The 18,037-nt window shown below is 36.5% G+C and overlaps 1 protein-coding gene across 3 annotated transcripts in view; it reads left to right on the top strand.

The window, feature by feature from the left end:
* The first annotated feature begins 673 nt into the window (after positions 1–673).
* Cacna2d1 (calcium voltage-gated channel auxiliary subunit alpha2delta 1) overlaps positions 674–18,037 on the top strand; it is a 465,343-nt gene continuing 447,979 nt past the window's right edge. For all 3 annotated transcript variants that reach the window (XR_011707765.1, XM_027926328.2, XM_027926327.2), the window contains exon 1: positions 674–1,109. Coding sequence is in view for 2 of the 3 variants with exons in the window: in XM_027926328.2 (XP_027782129.1) it covers positions 1,015–1,109 (95 nt within the window). In the remaining variant the exon portion in view is untranslated. The remainder of the gene's footprint in view (positions 1,110–18,037) is intronic.

Genomic DNA, 18,037 nt, shown 5'->3' with positions numbered 1-18,037 from the left:
TCCTCCTCAGGTAAGCCGATCCCATTCGTACAATTCTGGCACAATTAGTACCAAGTCCCGCCAAAGGCTCTAACCTCTGGCACATGGGCAAATAGTGCCACCTGGTAGAAAGTCAATAGTGGTGCTTTAAAAATGCAACACAAACCCCTCCTACATTTGTTGTCAAATCACTTCACGATTCCTAGGCAGGCAGTGGATTCTGCGCCTGGGAAAAGGGTTGGGGGAAAGCCGCTAGCGCGTGCAAAAATAAGCCCGGAAGACGCGAGCCAAGTGCTCAGCTGGAGCCTCTGCAGCCTGTGGCTGCCCGCCGGGCGGCTGGTTGTCCCCCGGGAGCCCCGCGGGGCTGGGTCCGCTCCCCCTCCGCACGCCGGGCGGCGGGAGGAAATCCACGCCGACTTTGGGAGTTCCTTTCTGCCTTGTATGGAGGGTTGCTCCCGGCCCGTCTCCGCCCGACTGCTCTGACGCCCAGCCCTCCCGCTGCCCACCCCCAGCCACCTCCCTCTGACTTGCCGGGAGAAGCCAGACGGAGCCTCTCTCTTCCACAAGTCTCCCAGCCTGCCTGCCATTCCCCCATTCCTGCATTCACCCCCACCCCTCCCCAGCGCCGTCACCCTCCTCCGCCCCCGCCCCCGCCTCCTCCTTTGCCTCGACAATCAGGGGAATAAATCAGGGAGGAAACCGAGAGGGAGAGCGAGAGCGCGCGAGCGCCAGCAAGCTTGCCGAGGACTGTTTCCAAAGTCGCCCTTGATGGCGGCGGAGGAGAGGGAGGCGAGGCAGCCGTGGCGCTGAGCAGCCGAGACACGCTAGTGGGTCCTCCCGCCACCGCCCCTTCCCTGACACCCGGCTTCGTCCTAGCGGTCCCCCGCGCCACTCCACGCCGCGGGCCCCGTGTGCGCCGGCCCTCCAGACGTCGGCGGTCTGCGAGAGCGTGCTCCTTTTCCGCAGCCCGCGGTTTCCAGCACCGCTCCTTCCCCCAGCTGGGGAGGGAGGGGGGATTGATCTTAGATCGCGAAGATGGCTGCTGGCTGCCTGCTGGCCTTGACTCTGACACTTTTCCAATCTTTGCTGATCGGTCCCTCGTCCGAGGAGCCGTTCCCTTCGGCCGTCACGTAAGTCGGCGGGCCCGGCAGGGCGGGGAGCGCGGCCCGGGTGATGCCGCGGGAGCTGGAGGCTGGGGTCGGTTCCCGAGTCGCGGAGCTTTTCTGCCCGTGGGGGTGGGGAGCGAACGGCTGGCGAGCGGGGCTCGGATCTGGAGAGGCCGAGTGAGCCGGCTGAGTGCGCGGCTCCAGGCTGGAATGCGCTCCGAACTGGCTTCTCCCGACCCTAAGCGCGGCCAGGCGCCGGGGGCCGAGCTGTCCCGAGAAATGTTGGCCGCCGACTCCTGGCGTCTTAGTCCATCTCTAAAAGGATTGTAGAAACTCAGGAGTTTAACTGGACTGGGAGAAAAGTTTCCAGTCATTCATCCGCTCTCATCAAACCCAGTTAAATAAAAAAGTTGTGTTTTGGTTGAGTATTTTACAAATAGTTAATTTCCAGCTTGCCAGGGTAGCTTGGACTTCTCCTGCACTTGGCCTCTGGGATGATCTCCAATTGCTATAGTGCCCAAACTCATTTAGATCCCAAATTCCTGGGCGCACTCGACAGCCTTTCAGATCCGAGGTGTGCCTGCTCCCCGCAGCAGGGCGTGCTGCCCACCCCGGGGCTCACAGGTACTGGGGCTGTGCAATCCAACCTCCCTGACCCTTTATTGGAAACATCTAAGTGCTGACTGATACTCGGTTTCCTGTTCTTAGAATGAAAAGAACTCCCATTCTTTTAGGGAGGGACTGTTTCCACAGTCTCCTGCAATTTTTTCCCCCCTATTTTTAACATTTCTAAAATAACTTTTAAATTAAAAAAAAAAAACTCGTTGCTATTCTGGAGACAGAGTGTTGAAAGGTAACTATAGTCACACGGCAGGAAGGGAGTGAAATATAACAATTCTCTTCTCTCTTAGGCTGCAATAAAGTATCAAATTCAGGGGGCACATATAAATATATACATATTTTTAAATGCTCTGAATAGCCTATCAGGCATTCTGGGAAAGCATTTTTTTTTTTTGGTTCTTGAAGCTACTTTAAAGCTTCTATGAGTAGGTAAGCTTAAGTGGATGAGTCACTTTAATGCATTTTACATAACAAAAACAAAGCCCAAGGTAGCCTTCCCGGTATTTATGCTGCTGGGAATTATTTGCTGTCCTTTGTTGGCTGAGTGCTGAATAGTGGAGTTTTTGGTGGTTACCAACAGTGCATCTTTACTGGCTGAAACCCTGAAGCTATTATTTAAAATTCAGCTTAAAGTATTTATTACCTTTGGTGTCAGTGCAGGAATCTAGAGGATGGACAGTCTAACCTGGAGAAGGAGAGTGTCTAATATTTTTTTGTCATTGATTTACAGTAATGTTCCTCTTTAGATAATCTTCCATAAAAATGATTGCATATCTTTTTTGTTATGAAGGGAGAGGGTAAATGTCATCGGCAGATCTTCATTTAATTGGCAGAATGTTACAATTAGATTTTTTTTTTAACATAAGAAATGTAAGAATTTCCTTAAAATGCTTCAAAATCCTTCACTCTTATTAAGAAATATTTGTATTTAAATTTTTTTAGTCTTTTTATAGCTTGGCCTATTAAGTGAGAACTCAAGTGACACGTTTGCATTTTGTGTCAAATAGTGACTTTTAAAAAGAGTTACACGAGATCATACGTTTTAAAAGTATTATTTGAAACTGACAATTTATCCTTATTTCTATCCCTTGGGGGGAATGCATCATCACATTGGGGAAGATGATGGCTTTTCAAAATACAACAAATAAACCTTTACTCCTGAACATACTGTGATAAAATATTAATGTAAAAATCCTTATTGTAAGTAGAATATTTGCAGTAAATGCTTTCCTAAAGTTAAAATAACTCAATTTTTACTATCAGAAACTTACTAGGGACAAGAAAGAGATTAAATAGTGGGGGAAAATTAGAATTAGGGCACCACAATTTTTTTTCTTTGAAAAGATTTGAATATTATTGAACAATGAAAGTATAGATATATTTAGATTGTATGAAGCATTATTTCCTGTACTGAGAACAGATTTTGTAGCTGTGAGCCACTCTGCTATTAGTAATATTAATATTTTGGAAGGCTTCTGCATCTGCAATTATTTATTTGAAAGTCAGTAACATCATCTTCTGAGGAAAGGAGAAATAATAGTTGACATTTTTACTTCATGTTTACTTTCAGAATAAACTTTATGAAATAAAAAAATGTAATGTTAATTTCATCAAGATGTGGTGCCAATTGTTTTTCATGCATAAAAAGATATAAAAATATATCATGTGCAGTGTTTATCAGGATAAATCTCCAATCTTCTGGAAAAAATTCAGATTTGTAAAAACTGAAAACAAAGATTGTAGCAATTACTGAAAGCAAATGATTATGCTTCTCTTTGTAAATTTCTCTGGAAATATTGGTAAATTCTTAACAATTTTATATTTCAGAGAAAAAGTAATATGAGAAGGTTTTATCATCAAAAGAGGGAGAACATACTCTTAACACACTATAAAATTAATTAGGCACTAATTGGAGTTGGACCTGAATTATAATTAGTAATTCAAAGTTTTTTTAGTAGAGTATTTACCATAGTATGAAGAGCTTAAGTTTTATTGTAATTAAACATAAATAATGTAGTATTCTAAATATCTAATTTTTTTTCTTTGGTTTAACAAATATTCTGCTATAACATTATCGTGTATTAAAATAGTTGTTAAAGTATTCTAATAATTAACACAAAAATAATTTGAGTTTGTTTTTTTTTTCAGAAAAAGAAATTTTTATACAATTCTTTCTCTGTGCTAGATGTTTCTTTTGGAAATATCTGTTCCAATAAAGTGTGAAATAAATATGTGATGTGGTAGCAACCACCTAATGCATATTGGTTTGTGTTTAATTGGGTAATATATTGTTTTCATATTATAGAATGCAAATGTTATTTTAGTGTTTTAAAATGTAGTTTTCAAAAACAGTTGTTCTTTTTTTATAAATAATTCCTTGGAACATATATTAAGACACATATTCAGGATTACATGTATGATAGCCAGAATTGTAATGTTAATTTAAATCTGTCCTTAATTTTAGAATCTATTTGTAAATTCATTTTTTAAAGTGTCATATATATATTGTTCATATTAAACTTTTATCTCAGTCATATCCAGATGCCAGTCAACAATAATTGGTTGAAAACCCTTTACTACATGGGGATTTTAATATAAACTGTATAATGGTGTAAATATATAATTAAGCATTAGAGATATCTACAGGAACTAACCATAAAATCTCATAAAAGAACAGTACTTTTGAGGATTTTATACTTATGATAAAATATTTCGGTTAGTAGATAATTTTGTATTTAAAAGATGGTAGAAAAGACATTTCTGTATATTGTGGTACCGGAATGGATCTATCTCACTCATCAAAAATGACATAGTTATTCTTCACACAAGGAAATGTGCCTTATGATTAAATGAGATAAAATATTAAATATAAAACCTAAGAACAATGAACATTAGTAAATCCTTTGTTCAGGTCTTTAACTTGTTTTCACTAGCTTAACCACCTAACAACATTTATTATTCCACAGGTGTATGCTTAAAATATGCAACATTAGACACATTTTTCCATATAAGTAGTGACATAATGTTAAATTTGTTGTTATTAGGCATAGGTATATATGTAGCTATTTGCATTGGCATTTCAATGGGCATTAGGTAGTCTGAAATGGATATAATTTAAAGAAAAGCATTTTGGAAAGATAAAATTATATGGCTCAAATAAAATCCACCTTTATTGTCTTTTTCATGGTTTCACTAATTTTAGTGTAATAAATACACATAAAGCCAGAATATAAAGCAAGTGATTCATCTTGAAAATAGGTAAAAAGTTATCACTTTTTTTTTTTCAAAGAAACCTGGCTGCTTAGACAGCTTTCTAGTATTTCTCCAACCTTGATAATAGTAAGGACGTACACATTGTTTTTTTCAAAAACATTTTAAAATGCCAATTATGTATTATATTCAAATTTGATATTTTCTTTTAGGAGTATATATTCATAAGAAATGACAATGCAATTAGGAATTTTAAAAATAATTTTAAAAATTGTGCTAACATCAAACTATTATTTAATTTATATATTATCTGGAAGATCATTATCTAAAATATCTATATGATATTTTACTTCTTTTACCTATTTTTCAATACAGAGGCAAATTTCCATGACAGTAACCTGTTCTTAATTTACATCTCATTTCCTAGTATTTTCAAACTATAACTTTTAAGTGGGTAAAGTGAAATGTGGTTTTGGCAACTTAAGCAATTTGCTGATTTCCTTTGGTGTCTTATTATATATGTGGACATAAGTAGTTATAACCTAAACATACATAGAATTTTGAGAAATATCAGAATTTGATTCAGTATTTCTAAAACGTAATATGTTCTTATTTTTCAAGTGATAGTTTTCCATTATTCACATTAAAAGAGCTGTCCAAGTAGCATTTCAACAAGCAGGTAAGTTGCTTGCTGTGGAAAACCGACTCTTGCATCATCATATCCAGCCCATATTTGCTTAAGCTTAGTGTTCATCAGACACTGTGTCTGTGTGCATCAGACACTGGTCACTCCGTGTGGGGATCAGACCTGCTTTTCATGGATTGTTTATGAGCAATACCACAATCTTTTAAAGCCTTTCATACCTTTCTTTCCAGTCAACTTGGAACTTCACTGTGGTGGCCCAGCAGGTTTCATTTTTTGTGTGTGTGTGTGTGTGTGCAGGAAAACATGAAGATGGTAGTGTCATATTGTTTATAGAATTGAAAGAAAAAGGGAATTGACTTCAATGTCAGTTGAGTTGCATTTTGTGAGTAAAAGGGTGATAAACACACTATATTTTCCACCTTTTCCTTGAGTGTCCAAAAAGATTAACATTGCAAAAGTAATTTGTATTGTTTACATAATTGTAGTATTCTAATTAATAGGTAATATTATGTATGTGTGCACACATAGTTTTTGTTTTGTTTTGTTTTTTAACTCCCACTGGTTTTCTAGGGTAAAAATCCCTGTAAGATAAGTTTATTAATGAGTTTCATTTTATAAGATTTCTGCCAATCCATAACTGTCTTCAGAGTTTAAATCACAAAGTATTTTTATAACACTGAAATTTAAAAGCAATTTGTCAAGAGAATGAAATGAGGCATTGTATACTAAAGCAACTTGAAACACATTCTATGGAGTGGAGTTAATGTAATTGAGTAGCAAGAAGAGTGCTTTAAGAGTGCTTTCTAACGATAGTAGCGCCATCTTTTAAATAAGTGTTGAAAAGAAACTACTGAATTTAGACTCTTGGACATTTTTTTTAAAGATGTTGATGCACCTTTGTTATTCATTTAATTATATGCAGTACTGAGAATCAAATCCAGTGCCTCACATATGCTAGGCAAGTGCTCTACCACTGAGCTACAACTCCAGCCCATTGGGCACCTATTAAAAAGTTCTTTACAGGGGCTGCGGTTGTGGCTCAGCGGTAGAGCGCTCGCCTGGCATGCATGAGGCCCTGGGTTCCATCCTCAACACCACATAAAAATAAATAAACAAAATAAAGGTGTTGTGTACAACAAAGAAATAAATATATATTAAAAAAGTATTTTACATAGTAAGCAATTCTATTTTTTGCATGTAGATATGGTATACTTTGAAGTTTGTAAGAATTAAGCATATATAGCAGTGGGATGTTTTAGGAATTAAGGCAAATGTGCAGGTTTTAAAATTGTACATTTGAAACATTAACTTCTAGGTATCCCTCCTTGTAGGCTTTATGTCTTTCATAGTAACTCAATACAGACGAATTTACTATTAGCAAAATTTTAAAAGTGAGTCAAGAAAGTGGCCATTGCTCTTTTAAAAATTCCCATTCATTTGTGTAGATTCTAATGAGGTTATGAGCAAGGAAAAGATTGACATTGTTGCGTCCATATACCAGTACAATTTATTTTTAATTTCAATAATTCAGAAACAGGCTGTTATATATAAAGCAATATTTGAAGTTCTCTTTGAATATGAATGTGGGATATTTCTGGCTAAATGTTATTTTAACATTTGCTTCTGCTGATTTTTTTTAAACCATATGCTCTGTGGATTAAAAAAATTAGGATGCATTTAAAATTCTATATCACAAGTGGAAGAACAACTTAAACTAGAAATAATGGCAGTAGAAAATAATGGTGTTGGCCACTTTAAATGTTTTAGTTGGGGCATAACCTTACTGTCTATTTTAAGTGTTTTTTTTTTTTTTTTTTCCCTGAATAATTTAAAGTTTACTATGATGATCTTCTGGCAAATAATGAAAATTTGTTTCTGTATTCTTTTACTCAAATCACTCATTCTTCTTTTCTCTCTCTTTCATATTCATACTTGGGAACAATTGCTATTAATTATAATTTATTCTTTGCATAGAACTTCAAATTAAATGTTGAATTTTTGGTATGCTTTCTCCCAAGTTATCCATGATCAGACCTTAATTTTGGGTCATTCTCAATTGAATCCAGTCACTGAGAGGATTTCCTCTTAACTATCAGATGTTTCCTTCCAAGAGGAATTGTTGAGGGATTTTGATGACAGATAAATCTGTAGCACATAATTGACACTTCCATCAAAAGTGTCCAACAGTCTAGACAATTGTTTCTTTTGACATTTGCCCGTATACTGTGGGGATCATTAGGGAAAAGGAATGAGCTAATAAAATTGTTCTTTTCTAAGGTGAGTACTGTCAGGCCATATAAAGCTGTGGTTAAACAATAAAGCCTTATTTTGAGAGTTAAAAGAGGAATAATAGCTCAATAAAATAAGTGGGGTCAAGCTTACTGAGAAAATTGCTTGTTTTTAGAAAGTGATCAACAGGACTTGTGGTGGAAATGCTGTGAGAAGTGGGATGGAGAACGAGAAGGGAGCCTGCATATTTATCTGGTGCAAAATTACATTAACAATGCTAAAGGTAGCAGTTGGCTATCTTTTCTGTTCCTCCCCCCCACCCCCACCACATTTCCTATGTGAGCTTGCTTGTACTTGAAATGCTGTCCACTAAGTATAATATTCATTCTTAGAAACCTAAATATTCAGATATGGAAATTTACCTTAGGGAATAAAGACAATAAGATTGTTTGGATCTGAAAAAATAAAGTGCTTAAAAATTCTTACTTTTAAATTAAAATCCTGGGGAAATGTTCTTTGAAAAGGAAATAGTAATATAACATTTTAATAAAAACTTCTGTGCTAATTATCAAGAATGAAATTCTGTTAGTATTTTTTTTTTCTGTTAGATTACAAGTAATGAAATAACTCGAAGATAGACAGTCTTCTAGGTAGTGCCCTTAAGACTATTTAGGTTGCTAAGTGAATAGTACATCTAATCTTTAGAAATGGTTTTAGTTTACACTGTCTCTTTTAATGTTCCCTGCTTCAAATATTTTTAACATCAAATATAATTTAATCCAACAATTAATGCAATTAATATTATTCAGTGCAAATTGCATGCTGCACTGGGCCATGTGCTGAGAATACAAATTGAGGAAGCAAGTCTTCATGGAAGACATTCACCACTCCCAGCTGAGTGTGATACAGTGGGACATCAAAGTTAAACCAAGCAAAGGGCATGTTCTGTGTTCAAAAAGCATGATCTAAAGAAACATGGTCTGTCCCTTGTTAGGCATGGATCTCATGTGTGGAGGAGATGCGGATTGGACTATTGGCTTCAGTTTGTTATACATTTCTTGCATTAAGACCAAAGAAGGAGATGGGTAGTGCTCACAGAGCAAAAACATTTGCAGTACCTCTGCTCTGTGCACCAAAACAAAAATTGGTCTTCATCCTATGTTGCTGTTGGCATTTTTAAATTAAAACAAAACAAAACCCCCCAAACGTAGTAGATTTTGAATCATAGTATGTAGAAGGTGGATATAAAAGGATCAGTACTTGTGATAAAGGCAACAAGCATAGTTAGAACCCTATTAGTGCAGTCACTGAAAGAGAGATGCTCACGTTCTGTAAAAGAATAGTGGCACTGAGACCATGATGTAGCTTTGGAATACAGTGTAGAAGTAAAATTTCAGACCTTGGTGATTATAGGATTTGTGGAGTCAGAGAAGTGTTGGGGATGATGCCAACCTCTGACAGGCTATGTTTTACTAAACCTTATAGATCAGGAAATGCAGGAGGAATACATTGTTGGACATTTTGAGTTGCACCATCTTGTAGATATCTGTCAGGCCTTCAGAAATATGTATCAGAAGGAAGTTTGGAGGCAAATTTGGAGAACAGTATCTTTGAAGACAGAGGATGGGTTCATTCATTTATTTAGCTAATATTTATTTAATGTCCACTGGGATAGGCACTGTGAGTTTCAGAAAAACCTTGATCTACAGTTGCATTTTGCAGAGAGGTCAAACAAGATGGCATCATTCAAGATGTTTCAGGACAGTGATGTTAAGGAGCAACGTTAGTAGTATTGGGAACAAAAACATGGTTTCAATAGCTTGAGGAGTTGAGAGAAGTTGAGAATATGGAGACAGCAAGCAAATTTCTCTTTCAAGGAATTTGGCAATTTGAGGAATGTGAGAGTAAATTCAGAGGAAGGAGGCTAAGTAAGGCATTTGGGATTCTTTTGTTTTAAGCTTAAGAGTTTTATTAGACCATTTGTACTTACAGATAGAAGAAAACCATAGGTCTATCTTAACCATAAAGGGAGGTATTTTTTTTTTAAATGGTAGGGGAGTAGAGCAATCATGAAATTGAGGCCAGGTATTTGCCAACAATTGCAGAAAGGGGTGAAACTACCAGCAGAATCATCTCTCAAGTCGGCCTCTACTGTTTTGTGTTACCTGCTCTTTTTCTAGGCAAATTGCCTTTATCTGCTTCCCAGTGCTTCAGTGTGAATTGAATGATTGAACTTTTGAACTACCTTGAGTCTAGGATCCTACCCAAGAAAGGTAGTCTGAAGATGGGTGATGATCACTAACCAGTCAGTTGGGGCCAGGAGATGGGATTTGGAAAAGGGACACTGGTTACAGCTATTTCTGAGTTACATCTACTTCTCCATTCCTGACTCAATCTCATTACATTGCAAAAGGCCAGTGGCTATTTCTGTGGATGTTGGAAAAGGTAATTCCCTGGAAAAGGGCCTAGTGGGTGGGAAAGGTTGTTCAGGAGGCTAAGAGTTACAGATTTGAGCATTTGAGAGGAGGTGGACCAAATGGTAGAGAGATGAAAGCAGGAGAGAGGTCATGATTGATGTGTGAATGTTCTGATAGAGGCAGGTGAGAAAGGGATCAAGACTAAAAACTTGACTTACAAAGCAACTTTTGAAATATGAAATAGCTTTGAGAATTAAAACAGATGGTTAGAATATAGGATAGATACAATTTTAATTTACAAGAGATGTGTTTGGAGGAATGATCTAATTGCATATTCCTTTCTCAAAAAGGAATGGCATGATTTAGAAGTTAATACATAACATTAGTAATATTAAAATTTTGAGACGCATGGACTAGAATTTAATTTTTCTTAACATGGTAGTAACAGGATTTCAGTTCATCACTATATTCCATTTGAGACACAACAACATTTGATTTTCTTTTGTCTTTAGTTTTCATTGACGTCTTTCCTAGGAGAGATTAGTTTCTTGAAGATCCATGTAGTTTTAATGTCATTAGATTTAGTGTATGTGCTTAGGACAAAACATGTTACAGTAATATTATTGAAAAGGAAACAACAATGACAACAAAAATGAACAGTTAGTTCTTGCCTTTGGCAATTTAACATTATTATTTATAACTTTTGGGCAGATAGAGGTGGCTCACTGCCTTACTCTATTGGTGCTTCCTGCCTCCCCTGGCCGCATATCCTATCTTGAAATAGATTCTTGTCAAGAAAACAAAATAATAAATTCACTTAGATAACAAACCACTGACAGATAGAATATTCCTGCAAAGCATGTCCCTGGTCAGCCCTTACTGAGGCATCTCAGGTCTCCTGAAGGTCTGGAAATTACTGGCAGCTGCTTTCACAGCAGTTCCCTGAGTTTCCAAGATGAATGAATGAATGGTGAGGATGGCAAATGCCTGCAGATCCAAGAATCAATCTTGATCTCATTGGTACCATTCAGTGTGGAAAAACCACCCTTGTGGTTTGTGGCAAGAGATGAAAAGAGAGTGGGCTATTTATTTCCCTTTTGTGACTTAGCTTTTTTTCTGTCCTCTCTCTCATAGTTACTCAGAGCTCAAATAAGAGCTAATTTTGATGTCTCTATCTACATAGAACACTCAATAATGACTAACAATCATCCTTCATTATTATAATATTACTCTGAGATTGTGAGCTCTTCTTTATGCCAGACACTGTGAATTAATTAATACCTTCCATGTTGTTAAATGAATCTAACCTTCAAGCCAGTCTTCTAAGATAAATCTTACTATTATATCTTTGTTATAGATGAGGAAACTTAAGTTTAGAGTGTAAAGAATTTTTTGAAATTTTGTTTGGAGCTAAAATTTGATCTGGAGCAGCTTGGTTCTGGACTCCTGTGCTTACCTGCTGTGCTTTGTTACCTTTTGCAGGGCTTTGAGGTATCAGCATCTCACCTGGCTGCATATTGTGACAATAAGATGGAGGGAGAGAAGGAATCAATGTAAAGGAGAGCAGAACTAACCCTAAATCTCAATTTCTCCATATTCAGAGCAAGGATATTATTATTGCATCCTGTATTCTGCACTGTATTATTGGAATTGTCAAAGGAAAGAGTGCATAAAGGACTGTTGTCAATTGCCAGGCTTTATTATTTGTACTTTGTGTGATTTTTCTGCTTTTAAGAACTCATGAGTTGATGACTGTGGTATGTGAGCTAGATTATTGTGCTCATATATCATTTGAGCCATGAGAAAAATTTGAAATGAGTAGAAAAAAAATGAATGCATAGCAAGCCTTAAAAATGTCTCTTCCTAAGACTTGTGTAGACTTTTATTATAAAAAAAGAAATGAAGGGGAAGATTCAGTGGAGTTCATGTGGGCTAGGGAGGGTACAGTGCTCCATCTCTAGGTTAAAGAGAGAACCCAGGTGCTAAAAGAGACCAAGAGGAAGCAGAACCACAAAGGGGTTTACTGTGTTTCATCTTGACATTTCAGCTGACACCTGTTGAATGTGTACCTTGTCACAGGAGATGGAATTCATTTTTAAAAGTCATAATTTTGCCACTGATAACCTCTCATTGTCAAAGATGTGTGTTTTCAGCATCCAAACAGAATATTTGAAAGTTAAGAAAGCAATCTATCCATGATGCTTATAGAAAGGATTCCAGACAACCCTACAAATTGAGGGCAGGATAGTAAAATCGAGACCAATTGTGTTTTTAGCAACCAACATAGAAATCTGGCAAGAGTAGACCCAAAAATGACAATTTTTACTTGACTCATCCAACTGATGATTAGTTACACTCATTTAACCCCACCCTTTCACTTTCAGTATAAAGGGAAGTTGAGCCTTTTACAAACACTATTCTCTTTCTAATAGAAATGAAACATTTAAAATTTCTGCTACAAACTTTGGATCAATTTGGGAAGAAAGTTGTTTTGGATTAAACTAGACATTTATACCTTGACTAATGAGTACAACCTGATGATAACCTCTGAAGCAGCAGGTTTTCAAGTGCCAGGAACCTGCTTTTTTTGTGGTAGTCATTTGCCATAAACAGGGATGTGTAAAATTCTTCTGATGTCTGTCACTTTAAAAATACCGACATTTATTTGCCCACGACATTATGTTAGAACTGACTTAAATTTGCATCTGCAAAAATGTTATCAGATGAGCAAATGGGCCATGCAAAGGGGTAGGAGGGAGAGCACAATGAAGGGTATGCAGATTGCTGTAAATTAAACATATTGAATGCTTGGTTGTGTCTTAAACACCTGATTTTCCTGTTAAAACAAATGTAAAAAATCACAATTAACTTCCATAAGGCAGAATTTTATTGTGCATGTGTTACTTAGTTCCTAAGGGATTGATACATGGGTATAAAGGTTTACCAGTGAGTAATTGTTTAAAATATATATTAATTCTCAGTGGTAATAAATAAACATAAGGGAATGGTAACTCATCACAGACTAAACCATGCATGATAATTGAATGAGATCATTCATCTCCTTAAATTATCAAATGTGACACAACCTGTCTGTGTGGTGTCTAGAAAGCCAGCTGAGTTCCTGGGTGTAAATGACCGTGACAGAGGGGCCAGTTGAGAGCTGTAAGCCTTGGATTTGGTCCTACCATTTCTGGGTCCCTGAATTTTGAATATATATTATATAATGATTTACATTTACTTGAATGACCATCAAGTATTTGAATATGTGTATTACACTAAATTTATTAAGCAAAGGGCAGAAAGTGTTGGTTTCTGTCATATTTTTAAAAAAACATCTAATGTGGAGACATTTGACCTGGAGGTTTTTCTTGTAATTCTAATCCACTCCTGGAGAAATCTATTGAGATCCTTAAGGATTATTTTTGCTAAGTAATCTTTTATGCTCTTTGTACTAAGCAGATTAGAGCACAGGGAGGAACTCTTCCTTGGAATGGGCATGGGAAGGTGGAACCAAGTCAAAAAATAAAACACCGCACCTAGTTCCTTGTTCAGTGTCTTGAAGTTCTCTTTTAGATTTCTCATGCTGTACCTCATGGCTTTTGTCTGAGGCTAAGTTGTACATCACTAGAAGAAATGGCAAGCTTCATCAGCTGCCAGTTGGATCCATAACCTCTCTGTTTACCGAATTAGAGCAGATTCCTGCCAAGATGCACAGGTTTCCTGCATTTCAGTGGATCTAGATGTTGGCTCCATGCTAAATTATCATCAAAGCAGCTTTCTTATATCCTGTACCAACTACCAGCACATACTTATAATTCTAAGAAGCGGCCACATGTGGTGGTGTTGTTGCCTTTCCAGACCATAAGATAGATGGGTATTTGAGGGACTGTTTTTTCCAGTTCTCAACAGGCTTCTTAACTGGCACCATTCTAGAGGTATAGAGAAGTTAATTTCTTAGGAAGTGGAGGCTTTTGAACATCAGGATTTAATTCTCTCAGGGAATTTGGCTGGTTAGTTAACAGTGTGGATTCAAAGCTCAGCTCTGCAAAGTATTAGCTGGGTAACATGAATGAGTTTAGTTTCTCATTGATAGAATTTCATAGGGAGAGGATTAAAACTTCAAAGGATTAAAAAATGTTAGCTCAGGTCAAGCACCTGTACCTTGGAAGCACAAAAAAAAAACATAATTTGTTTAGAAGCAGGAGAATTTAGTGGAGCCAGGTGACCTGGGTTTCTGTTTGTTACATTAAGTCCAGGTGGGACTTACCTTGGTAACAGTGTGAGGAAAAATCCCTGGCTTTAGCTATAACAGCTAATTGCTCACTTCCCAACTGTTTCTTAAAAGTGTGGTCTTAGTTGTTATATAATTGCCATTCATGTGTCTGGTGACCATGAATTAGATCATTCTTGGTACTTGAGCATCCATGTTGCTTGTGGGTATCCTACTGAAAAGGTTATTTCTCACCCCACCCCCATTTTCCTTTCCTCTCTGAAAGCCAAAATGGGGGAAATCTGATGTTTTTCTCCCTTGTAAACACTGTGTGACTACCAAATTGTATTAAGTTGTACCACAACACTGAGTTTCTTTCTGTATCTGATTGAAGGGTATATTAGGTAATATATAATGGAGTTATTGACATTAAGTAATATATAATGGAGCTGTTGACTTTGCATTCTTGTTTGTAGAAAAACAATTTTAGTTGCATATTGTCACTGATGATTTTGGTTCTGTGAAAGAGACTACATATTCTCACATTGCAGTATTTTTCTTGTAAGTGTTGAAAACTCTGAAAATGATAACTTTAAAAGTATACAAGGAATAATTGCCATATTATGTATGGCTTTTCATTGTGCTGCATGGATTACCTTTCCATCTAGAGATTAAATAGGAGGAGTTAGAAAAGGTGTTAAATACTCAACATGTGCGTGAAAGGATGTGAATCAGATCATACATATACAAAGGAAATAAAAAACTGACCACTAGTTTAAAGTTCCGTGAATCAAACTAATCAGACAGAATTGTCATGAAACATTTTATTTAAATATAGATAAAATGAATCCCATGTTTAACATCCAGTAATATACATTTATTTATTTATTATTGTTTCACATTTTCTACACTGTATAACATTATTTCAAGCATGATGGTTTAAAATATTTATCATCTCATAATTTCTGTGGTGAGAATTCATGGTGATCCCTTGTTCAGAGTCTCACAAAGGTACAATAAAATGTTGCCTCTCCTGCATTCCTTGATGAGACTACTTTCTGCTCCTCTTTCAGGCTCCTGTTGTTGTTGAGGCCCTATTAAAATGTCTTCTAATAAAGCATCAACTTATTTCTTCCAAAACTAGCAAGAAAATCTCTCATATCAGAAAGGGGAACTGGCACTTTTCAGGACTGTTAATTGATTAAGTCAGGTTACCATTATACTCTCACTTTTGATTAATTCAAATGATTTGTGATCTTACATTTGTAGAATCCCTTTGCCATTGTCACATAATATAACCTGATCATGGCACTGACCTTCTTTCTAATCACATACTGGTTTATCCATTAGGTGAGGACATTTTAAAATTCTGCCTACCATATGTTTGCTATTAGGCAAGCATTGTCAGTCACCAGAAACCCCTGAAAATGTGAATATTTCTTCCTTTCCCACTCACTTAGGACACACTCTGAAGCATCAGTTGACCTGTCCTCCTTTTGTCTCCAGGTAAACTGTTGTCACACTAGTTCTGATCCATTTTGGAGAAAAGTGAATTCCAGCAGGTCATTAGCTACTCATCAAGAATGCTGTCAACATTAGCTTAATGTTCCCCTTTCATAAAGAAGAATTCTCTATGTTCTGGTTTAAGCCAATTTATTCTATTCTTATCAATAGACGTTCAAGATTGTTTTACATTGGTTATGTAAAACAATTCTTCTGAAATGCCAAAGATTGAGATATTTCAAATTAAGGTTTATATGTGGGTCTCTCTTAAATTTTATGCATTTCCCTGCCTGTAAACTTAGTAACTCTTTAAAATACAATCAGAACCTATTTTTTAAATGTGTTTTATATGGAATGAGAATGTTCTCTAACTAATGCCCCACTTATAAAGTATTAATGATGTTCCTCCAGTGAATAGATGCAGGTGAATACCTGTGAATTCTGCTTTTCAAAGAAAAAAAATGATGATAATGCTTTTTTCCACAGTACTTAAGTACTGGGTGCTTTGTAAGTTAACCTAAAAAGAAGGCCCCTGCTTACAGCATACAGTGCTCCCTTGCTGCCCTGTGCATACCTAGTCCATTCATTTTCAAAGTACTGCTAGTTGTCTAATTTGTTAAGATCTGTCTTGTTATACCTTTAACACTAATTAATTTGCTAACACCAGGGGACTCTGGCCAAAGTAATTGCATGCTGTTCTCATTAACTGGGCTAGAGGAGCAGTGTTGATTTATTTCGTAAATTTCATATCCATTGGTTCTTCTTTTGTTTGTTTGCTTTTGTAGTACTAAAAATTGAACTCAGGGCCTCATGCTTATAAGGCAAGTGCTCTACTTACTCAGCTACATCCCCAGCTCAATTTTATATCCATTGCAAAGGAGTATTCTTGTGAAATGCAATGAAAATTAACTAATGGAAAAGTGAAGTTTAAAAAGATAAAATATAAATTCCATTTTTAAATAATTAGAGTGAAACTTCAAAAAATTACTTTCTTAAAAGTAAAAGTCCAATGACTCTTGATATCTGTACTTTTCTTGTGAACTGGTAGAAACAATTCATGGACTGGCAGGATCTGTAGAACACAACCTGAATAGCTCTAGTTTAATTGATTTGGATATTAAAGATAAGTATATTTACTAATTTCAGTTTGAAAATGGCATTAAAAAAGCTAGAACAGAAGATTGCACGTTAAACAGCTTCACATTGAAATGATATGGGGTATGCTCCACTTTTATGCTTGTCTTCTCATCTACCTGTTAGGAAGCAATGGCCTTTTTCTTGAAGTAATCATAATCATTTGGTTTGAAGGGAGCCTCCTATTTGATTGTTACATGCTGTTTCTAACCAGGATATTATGTTATTTACAAGCAAATTTGGCCTTCAGTGTATTCTCCATAGAACATTTACTATTTGCTTGAGTCCAAACACTTGCTGTTGGCAGAGCAATTATTTTGATACTGCAATAAAAGGCAGAACTGCATACTTTTTATGTGACCACTTCAGTAAATCTATTAATGTGAAGGTAGCTGTTCCTTTTTGATGGATTTCAAGATTACTTCTAAATAATAATAATAATAATAATGCAAAATTATTATTCCCAAAGCAACTTATGTCCAAGTATCAAGATGAAACCATCCTAATACATAACTGGAGCAGGTTGAATTTCCTCCACACTTTTTAAAGGTGGGTGGGGTGGGATCTATATAAAGTATATTTGGCCTATGGGACTGAAGCTACTTAGAAATATCCATTGAGGGCTGGGGTTGTGACTCAGTGGTACAGCACTTGCCTAGCATGTGTGAGGCACTGGGTTCGATTCTCAGCATCACATACAAATATGTGAATAAAATAAAAGTCCAACAATGTCTAAAAAATTAAAAAAAAAGAAATATCTATTGATATCTCAGATCCCAGGGTGTCTGCCAAAGTATAAAAGTATAAATATTTTCATTGTATTAAAACATATCCAGAATAATCAAACAATATGTTCCTGCAAAAGACAAGTAAAAGTTTCAATGAGTGGAATATACCATTTATCTTTAGTTCAAATGTTTACTTAGCAAATAGTGAGAATTGCAGAGTTTTTTCATTTTGTGGACCCCTGTTTCTTCCCAAG

This window comes from Marmota flaviventris, chromosome 1 (assembly GCF_047511675.1).
Source record: "Marmota flaviventris isolate mMarFla1 chromosome 1, mMarFla1.hap1, whole genome shotgun sequence".
In the NCBI taxonomy this organism is placed as follows: domain Eukaryota; kingdom Metazoa; phylum Chordata; class Mammalia; order Rodentia; family Sciuridae; genus Marmota; species Marmota flaviventris.
Note: the sequence above shows the minus strand (reverse complement) of the source record. Positions and strands in the feature narration are given on the sequence as shown.